Below are 10,000 nucleotides of genomic sequence, written 5' to 3' on the forward strand. Positions count from 1 at the left end.
CGGGGCCTCCCACAGATCAATACTAAACTGTCACTCAGCTGGCAAGCACACACACACAAATACACACACACACACACACACACACACACACACACACACACACACACACACACACACACACACACACACACACACACACACACACACAAAAGCAGTTGGACAGATGCAGACACGCACACACACACATGCGAGGTAGGGTATGCGTTTGCACATTTGTGTATGCTGGAAGCGATGTTTTCTACAACCTCAGCAGATGCCCTCCTCCTCCTCCCCTTACCCCCCCCAAACACACACACACACACACACACACACACACACACACACACTGGACCAAAGCCATATTCTCTCTCCTCAGCCGTTTTCTCACCCTCCTGCTCCCTCACACTGAAAGTCTGGGTCCTGATGTAATATTGATGAGCGTGGATGGAGGCCCTATAAAAAGTGATAGGTCCTTGTGATTGTAAATTATACATTGTCATTGATTTGACGTCAATTCCCACATACGTATGCATACAAATGCAGACACACATACGTATCAAAATAGACACACAGCTGCTCATTTTGCTTAAAAGAGAAAGAGGAGGGATGTGTGTACCTCCCACCTCTTGACTAACTTATTCCACGTCATTCAATGTCGTCTCTTCCTGTCTCTTTTCTTCTTTCCATCCCGCCCTCACCCTCCCTCTTTCACTCTCTCCTCCTCAACAATCTCAAGCACCCATCCGCCTCTCTCCATACACATCTCAAGTGCCACTTAGAAAACCAGACTGGGGCTTGAGCCAAACTCTGCTCTCAGTGGTTCTGTGTTTGTGTGACTTTTGGTGTCTTGGAGTCAAGATCTTGGAATAAAAAAAACAAACAAATCACCACCAGCCGCGCATTTTCTTTGAATTCTGGACAAGCCGAATAATTTACGGCCAAGTAAAAATCTGTTGACTGTGAAAAGCTCTGGCTAAAAACATTTGTTTGTCTCTGTTAAATCACTAATTATAGCCTGGCACAACACAGGGCAGATGCAGGCTAATTCACCATTAGGCCGTTTGGTGTTTATTAAACTTTTATAATGTGATCACTCTGATAACGGCACAATTGTTTCCCTGGGCGTGTGTGATTATACTGTTGTACCCCTCTGTCCCCTTGTAATGGCTCCCGTCGTTTGTGTGTGTCCGTACGTGTGTGTGTGTCTTGGAGCTTGCGGAGTAGTGTTTTCCATTTCTCATTAGAGTGGCACAGACTCCTGCTGCAGGGTCAATGGAGGGGGAGAGGGTGTGTGGATATATGTGTGTGTGTGTGTATCTGTTTGAAGGGGAGTGGGGTGGTAATGAGCGCAGGAACATAATACTACGGCGTCCATTAATGCTCTGAGGCAGTGACATTAGGCATACTTAACTAATAGAGCCAGTCTCTGCAATTACCCACTGTTATCTCTGCAGCTTTAGAGGGGAACCGGCTTTAATAAATGTTTGTAGTGATGTGATAAATGCCAGGTTTGCTCATTTGTAATCTACACTGCGGGACAAGGGGAAGCGGGTGGATCTAATTGTTTTACTCCTGATTCGAAAATGTGGATGAGAAAAAAAAAGTCTCTCCTTTTCAGAACATTTCCCTCCAGGTACATCTTTCTCCTCCTCTTCTGTCTATCTATCCCTCTCTGCGTCTCTCTCTCGGATCTCAGTGGGGTACTGTTACAACTGTCCTCCTGTCAAACAGAGAAAAGCGGTCCATACCACGACGCTCATCGTCACGTCTCTGCCTCCTCTTTTTCCTTCTCCTCTCATCTCTCTTTCATCCCGGCCCACATCAGAGGCGCGGCCGTGATTGTGTGTGTAAACATCTTGTCATGCTAACACGGGCGTCATGACAGAAGAGAGACGTGCTTCATTAACGGCATGCTTGTAAGTTTGTCTTTGTGTTTGAACGTGCGTGTGTGGGCTACATGTCTGTCCCTACAAGCGTGTAATGGTGTGTTTCTTGAATTTTCTAGGGTCAGTGGCAGAAATGTAGAGGAAGCGTACAAGCCGGGTTCTTTTATTGTGAAAATGTGACACAATTTGAGGACTACCATCAGCTACAACCCTGCGAAAACAAAGTTAATACTTTTGCCATGGCTGCTTTACTCCTCTCTGAATATCAATAGCTGTCAGTTAACAAGCAAATGATCACTTGTTACAGAAAATACACAGTTTCACCTCCTTGCACAGCCATCACTCTTTTGGCAGTAAATCTTCTCTGTTTGTGTGAAGACAATAGCCAGAGGAAGAGAGAGAGGGAGTGGTGTAGGGAGAGAAAAAGAGGGTATGGGAGGGAGGCAGACAAGAAAGCGGTGCTGTTAATTGTTTTCCAGAAAAAGGTTGCGAAGGTCTGCACGTTTGAACTGAATGTCACCTCATGTAAATCACAGCCTCTGCGTTGGAGAAGCCAATAACCGGGATAATTAGCGTGACTCTCTCCTGTGCCGCACGCAGAGATCGAGTAAGCGCGCGCTGCCGAGGAAGAGCGTTCAAACGCGGGGGGAAGATTCCAAGTGTGATTAACCAAAAAACCTTCAGAGTTAAATCTGGAGTTTCGAGTGGGAGGACCAAAGAAAAAAAGACACATAGACAGAGGGGCAGATAGAGAGAGAAAGGGGAGATGAAGAAGAAAGACACATGGATGGAGGAAAAATCAGAGAGACAAACACATTAGGAGACGCAGAAGAAAAGGAAACGAGTGAACATTCCTCCCAGTGAGGTCAAGCCACTCCGTAAACAAACAAACAACGTTAGCAGCACACACAAAGGGGGTGAGGCGGTGTAAAACAACAAAGTGTCTCAGTCGATTGCCTACGCCTTACTTTGTCTCCCCTCATCAGTTACATAAACACAAACAAAGGCCTTTAAATTCAGCTCGCCTTTTTGAAGTGAAACAGTGACATGTGCTTGGGTCTCATTTGTTGATGATTAATGCAAAGTAAAAAGAATATATTAGAAATGTAAGAATATATCATTCCTTTGATCGAACCATGCTGTTGACCATAATTGTCTGCATGTTGACGTCGCTGCTTTACGTTTAATTACGGCAGAGATACTCCCTTGAAGAATTCCTTTTGTCTCTTAACATTACAGCTCAAATTAGTCAAGCTCAATGTCACAAAACTCATAAGCAGATATGAAATGGTTGAACTCAGAAATAATGATATGGGTGCTAAATACCTTATATAGCTGCCAGAGAGCTTTAAAAGAAAATTAAAAATCTTCCTGCAAAAATATCACATAAAGTGATCAAACTATATGAAAAGGATTATTCTTATGTCGCAGAGTCCCACCACCACAATCACACTGCATATCTCTCCCTCCCTGTCTCCCCCATGCCGTGCAGGTTTTCCTTCCATTGTGGCGTGTGAAACTGAGAGCGCCGCTCACAGCGCCTGGCCAGTGATCCATTCTTCCTGGACAGATTGATGGAAAACAATCAACAGACTATACATCTTACTCGGGCACAGTGGGTCACCAGCACTCATCCTGGACACCTGGACTTACATCCTGGGCCACAGAGATGAGGTGAACAGCCAAAAGAGGATCTGGGATGTGAGAGTGGCTGATAGGAAGTGAGACGCCAGGTTGGGGGGTATATGGAGCTGGCATTAAGTGCAAAGTCTGCGTTCTCACTTAGCAGAAATAATCAGTAAACAATGAGTCGTCAGTGAGGGCTAGGACCACGGCGGCTGGAAGCTTTAGTGCTTGGTGGCACACTGGCTCAGCCTGCTGGGAGAGGAGGCCTGAGTATCCTTCACTGTGAGGAGCTGCTGTGTCTATTCAATTACGAGCAGCAACACAGGCAGCCATGTAACACATTGGCTGTGAGAGAGCACTTAGTGTGCCGTGTGCTTGACAGTCCACACACATCAGAGCATTGTGAAAACAAAGCATTGCCCCTGCCACACACACATAACCATGCATGTCCAAATGTATAGCATCACACCGAGAGGCACGCGCTCGCGCTCTTCACGCCTCATTTGAAAAGCAAATTGAGCGCATCTTCTAGGGCGAGTCACGGACTAAATCCTGGAAAACGTTACCCTTTCCTCGCTCGCAGCACCGTGCGCATTCACACGTCATTCACGAGACCTTTCATATGGTAAATATATCTTCATTCTATTTAACCTCTCCTTCTATCTCTATCTCCCCATCCTGTAATTTCCAACACCAAAAAATGTCTTAAATAGCTCCCAGAGAAGTAGGACGCTACTCATTTGGGTCAACTCTGGCCGGCCAAACCCCTTCATTCTGGGACAGAACAAACACTGACACAAAGGCAGTGGGAACGGCCAAGGATAGCGGCCAGGTCAAGCAGAGAATGTCAAGCAGTAATGACAAAGCAGTTTGCAGAGAAAATAGAGCTACAACAGCGCTATTTACAGTAGCTCTCGCCAAAAAAAACCTCATGTCATGAAACTCAGAACTTTTCACTGTTTTGACATTTGTAAATTACATTTTATATGCCCTAATAAACTGTTGGTTACCTGCATTCAGCTGGGGAGCATTAGCCTAACTGCCTATAAAGTGTGATAGCAGCTCTGTTTAGTTTATTGGGGAAAGAATTAAAACACACACAAACTTAAGCATAAAACATACTTATTTCCAGTGTTCCCTTGTTGTTTCCTCACCACAAAACGAAAACAGCTGTTAATTTGATATTTCATATCGTGGAAACGAACCCCATGTTTACTCCGAGAATGATGTGTTAATTTCTTCGTGGGGCGTCTCGAGTATGAAAGCGAGCCAGTTGTTAGGGGGGTGAGAGTGCTGAAGGTCTGGATGAGAGAGAAAGAGGCAGTGCTGTTTTAGAGGCACCTCGACCTCCAAACTCCCTGCTGTCAATCAGCGCAGCCGTCCGTCCCTCGGGGCTGCGCTTTCCTCCAACCCTGAGGGAGGGGGGGAACCACCGCAGGGAAAAAAGAATGCAACCAAACAGATGCAGAGAGCTGCAGGTCAATGTGTGTGTATGTATGTGTGTTGTATTTTCGCCCGCCTGTGGATTCTCATAAGTGCGCATGCGTGCGTCTGCATATGTATTTGTGTACTATGAGTTTATATGAGGGTGAGAGCTGCATCTGTGTCTATGTGTGTGTGTGTGTGTGTGTGTGTGTGTGTGTGTGTGTGTGTGTGTGAGGCAGATTTGTGAGGCGGCCAACACCTGAGGGAGGGGAGTTCTGCCTGCATATCGATGAGCCAGCAACTCTGCCTCTTTGCCCCTGAGCCCTGCACAAACACCACAACCAGCTCAGGGCCAGTCCTTTTCAAAGCCTCCCATAACATCTAATGCAGCTTACCCCCCTCTGCCAACCCCACCACCACAAGACTGCACAAAAGAAACAGCACATCAACAACAAAAAACAAAAAAATATCCTAAAAAGAGAAAGGCCCGTGCCAAAAAAGATCCCTCCCCCCACAAAGAGAAATCACCAAAAGAGAGATACTGTCAGCCTCAGGGTCTCGTGACTCTGTTTCTAGCTTTTCTTTGTCACAGGGGAAAATGTAAAGCTACAGATAGGTGGTCAGAGGCACAACAGAAAACCAACTGTAAGAAACAAGTGGACCACAGGGGAAAATGACTATAATACATAAAATAAAACTGATCCAGGACATGGGAAAGAAAAGGAAAAAAATAATGAAGACCTCAACATTCAGGCATCAGACACATCAGCAGATACAGTCACAAAAATGTAGGATAGCTGCACTGTTAGTGTGTTTTCGCCTTCTCACTAACACAGTCATGGATATGAAAGTGAAACTAAGCTGAGGGGACGGAAGGCGCTGCCAGTAAACCACATTAGCATCAAATGCAAATGAGAAGGGGGCTAATGGCTGGACAGGTGCAGACTGGGCCTCTAAATGACACACACGCACTCACGCACACACACGCGCGCGCACACACACACACACACACACAAATGAGATGGATGAATTAAACATGGGTGGGCTCGGCTTGGGGGGCTGGCAGGGCTGACATAAAGTCAATGACATACATTATTCACTAGCGCACGTTAGCCCAGCCAAGGCAACACATGACCTCTCACCCCAGGAAGTGCATCCAAACATAACAACCAAAACAATGAGGGGGTTCCCCGCTACACATCTAGACAAAGAGGGGGAGAGGGACAAACAAGCTTTGCGGCAAAATGCATTAGCTTGGAAAATGCGATCCTCAAAACATTGCAAAGTTTACTCGTTCCTCCCAGATGTGTCGAGTGTTCTGGTTTAAAACCAAAACAGGTGACGACCCACGGCACGCCGGAGATGAACCAAAACCTGGTCCACAAGTGCGAACTACCCAACGTGAAGCTGAGAATCAGTCTGTTCTACTGGAGCACAGAACAGGAAACTGTCGGCCATGATGACATCATCCTCCCCGGGAGGAGCACTTCCTGCCCGACATTCTTCACTCAAGTCACACACACACTCGCCAGGAAATGGCCTCTATCAACACACACACACACTCCTGGGGAAATAACCAACATTGATGCGGATACACAAGCACAGACACGCATGCAAGGAAATGGGCCACATCAACGGCGGGCTGCAGGAGTGTGTGCAAACACAAACACTCACAAGCACACACTGAAAAACAGCTATAAACCTGAAATAACATGGTCCGCACATGTAAACTTGACACCCCTCCAGCCTACACTGGAAAGGGGGATCATGGGAAATGCAGGGCTATCCAGCGGATCCTTATCTCTGGTCACAGAGAGTTTCTCTCCCCCCTCCAGAGAGGCTCTCCCTGCCTGGGAGACACCCTGCGGCGGGCCTGAGGGAGTTGGCCGGGCAGGAAAGGGCCAGGGGACACAGGTGGTAGGAGGTAAGAGGGGACACATGGGGCCGGAGGGACAGTTATACCCCCAAAGAGAGTCAGGTTGAGAGATTAGCCCACAGTTATATGGATGCAGCACGTAAATGAACAAAAAACAGTTCTGTGGGAAGACACTTTAAAGAAAAGCTATGCAGAGAAATAGCAAAGGTGCACATGGGTGAGAGGAAAATGTGTTTGTGATTTGAGGCCCTCCAGGCACATGATAGACTGACTAGCAGTGGCTGCATATGATTAACCCCATGCTAACCAGGAGTGATGGAGAGAGGTGGAAGTGGAAGTGGGGGGTTAAGGGCTCCCCTCATATTATCCTGCCTCTGTAAGAGGCTAAAGTGGACCACACATGTTTCCCCGGGGAAGATATAGAGAGGCGCACACGGGCTTCTCACCTTTCAGCTGCTTCCCCCTACCCAGTGTCAAGCACAGACACGACATGTCATGCCAAGGTCTCTCTGAATTTCCAAGAACTCACCACCTCAGAGGTTAAAAGCATAAAATATGGCGTGAGTTCATCTGCAGGACTGACTGACTCAGATCAGATGGACTATGAAAATCTGAGACAGTCAGAGACAACAGAGCTACTTATAAAACTGAATGTCGCTGCAACCATAATAGCCCTAAACCAAAACATCATGAAATCAGGACAGATTGTGGGGGATGTTTCTTTCAACTCTAGTGAAAATCTAAGAAATGTTAAAGTGCCTTTTGCTATCATAGCCTAAACAAATATGCTTCATAATTAAAATCTGTATCGTATTGCTCCTTGTAGACACTTTAAAGCCCAAACAAATTCTCTTTTCAACAGGAGGTGAGATAAAGAGATGGGTGAGAGAGATTCTCCCGGTGAGCGAGTACAGTACCCAGAGCACTGCCGATCCACACTGTACCAGATTTGTTCTCCTAACAATCAAATAAGTTTCTCATTAGCTGACTTTATTTTTCCTCATTCCTGCGGTTTTGCTGCAGTGGCCTGTTTCTCCCATCTTAACGAGAGAGAGCTAATTAGGCAATCAGACCCATTACTCTTCCAGAAGAGTTAGAGCTAGCCCAGCTAATTAGGGCTGTAAAATCTAATCATCTCTGCGAAACAGCAGAGGGCTAACGAGCCCTTATTTAACGAACTAAATAACTTCAAGGGTGGAGAGGGGCTGCTGATGGTATTTCTTTATGAATTTGAAGGAGGGGAACTCGTGGTAATTGAGTCAGTTTCACCCTCACAGTTGTTTGTTTGTTTATGAATCCCTGATTATTACAACTGCCAAAAATATATTGGTACTAAATGAGCAAACGTATAAACCCTCCTCTCCTTATTCCCCTTCAGTCCTCCCTTTAAAGCAAGCCAACCCCCCCAAACACTCTCCTCTCACCTGACCTATTTTCCTGTCCAGAAAGAGTGCTCGCTGGAGAGGAAAACAGAGATATTGCTGTTGTTTTCCCTCCCCCTGTTCTAATTTGTTGTTCGTTAATGCTGCCCTCACACCTGAGCCACTGTGCGTCGGGGGAATACCGCCAGCGAGCGACCACAACACATGCTCAGTGTGGGAAAGCTGTTCACAGCAGAGATCAGCCTGTTTCACCAAGGTGGCTCTGCTCAAACTGTTACTGCGGCAAACTGGAGGGAAAAGTTTAACCGTGAGCGAGCGGGGATAGCGCCCCGTAGAAACAGAGCGACAAGAGTGGGCAGATGAGAAATTCAACAAGTATGCACACATGGAAACAAAAATCCGAAATGTGGCACAGAGTGATGGGCAGGCGTGTTGTTTGAGGCCACGTGGTGGGGTGCAGCTGTCTCAGGGAGCGCTGAGGTGAGGCCTTCCGCTTCACTGGAGCGGAACGAGGGTGGCGCACGCACACACAAACTCGCACACATAAACACACACACACAAACACAGACACGCACGCACACAAACACACAGGTAAAGAGTAGCTTTTGACAGAGCAACAACGAGCACAGGACAGCTGTGTTCATCAGATAGCACAGGTCACTGCCTCATTAACACTCACACAAATACACTCAAATGTGACAAATTCAAATCAGATATAAAACCTAAATAACCTATGCTGCGCTACATGATAATGCGCTAGTTTGTACAGGTTAAATAGAGCCAGAACAGGTGATACTTTATACAGTGTACAATGTTACTCTCATTCTGTCCTGAAGAGGCCTTAAATCTGCACGCTCCAACAACTGCTCAAATATAAACAAATAATTTCCCTCACACTGTATGTCCACTTGTGTGCCACATGCATGTGCACAGCTCAGGCGGGATTGTAAATCTACAGGGCTTTTCTTTTTTTCCCAACTGACCGTAAATCAACCGAGCTGCAACATCGGTCAGAGGTAGTTTATGACAGGCAGGAGAAAGGTCTGTGCTCAAAGAAAAGTGTGTGTTTGTGTGTGTGTGTGTGTGTATATTCAGGAGTGTGTTTGCCAGTGTCAAAAGCGGCAGACGAGCTTCAGTATACCACACCCAGCCCAGAGTTAGATTTATAAACAGAAACACACACGCCAGGCTGTAGCTGTAACCCTAACTGCTCATCAGCTAAGTCATCAGCCCGACCACACAAACAGTGTTTGACCACACTTGAAGCAGAGCTCAACTGCTCTGTGATTGCTCCTCCACTTCACACACATACCACTGGAATATTATTTACTGCTGTTTCACACATTTTGTGCACACAGTCAATTATGGTTGACAAGTTGCAGCCTGCTTTATTAGGCCTGCAGGTTATGTTTTCTCAGACAAATCATGTGTCAAAAAAAAAAAACCCTCTTACTTAACTTGGAATTCATCTGAAATTTTCGTCACAATTTTTATATATATAGTACGTTTCTGCAACATTTGCTGCGGGTGTATTCTGCACGCAGTTCCTGTTCATACCCATATATGGTCATATGTGCTGTGTTTGTGTTTGCAATGACAGCGCAGCATCACATCGGCTGAGGTCAAAGGGCAAACTTTCCTTACCTGTCGATGATGACAGGGTCTGATGGGGTCTCGTTCCTGTTGCCACAACTCTTCTTATCACAGCATCGACTGCAGGGAGGTGAGAGAAGAGGGAGGGGGGTCAGAGACAAAGGGGGAGTTAGTCACAGGGATGTGAACAACAGAGAAATAAAGATAAGGTACATCACAGAGAGGGAGAGGAA

At 46.4% G+C, this 10,000-nt stretch overlaps 1 protein-coding gene across 3 annotated transcripts in view; it reads right to left on the minus strand.

The window, feature by feature from the left end:
* ebf1a (EBF transcription factor 1a) overlaps positions 1-10,000 on the minus strand; it is a 58,189-nt gene that overhangs the window by 42,071 nt on the left and 6,118 nt on the right. For all 3 annotated transcript variants that reach the window (XM_042492867.2, XM_042492866.2, XM_088081268.1), the window contains exon 6: positions 9,819-9,887. In XM_042492867.2, coding sequence (XP_042348801.1) covers positions 9,819-9,887 — 69 coding nt within the window. The remainder of the gene's footprint in view (positions 1-9,818; positions 9,888-10,000) is intronic.

Source organism: Plectropomus leopardus, chromosome 8, assembly GCF_026936395.1.
Source record: "Plectropomus leopardus strain MGB_pleo_1.0 chromosome 8, ASM2693639v1, whole genome shotgun sequence".
NCBI classification, from domain to species: domain Eukaryota; kingdom Metazoa; phylum Chordata; class Actinopteri; order Perciformes; family Serranidae; genus Plectropomus; species Plectropomus leopardus.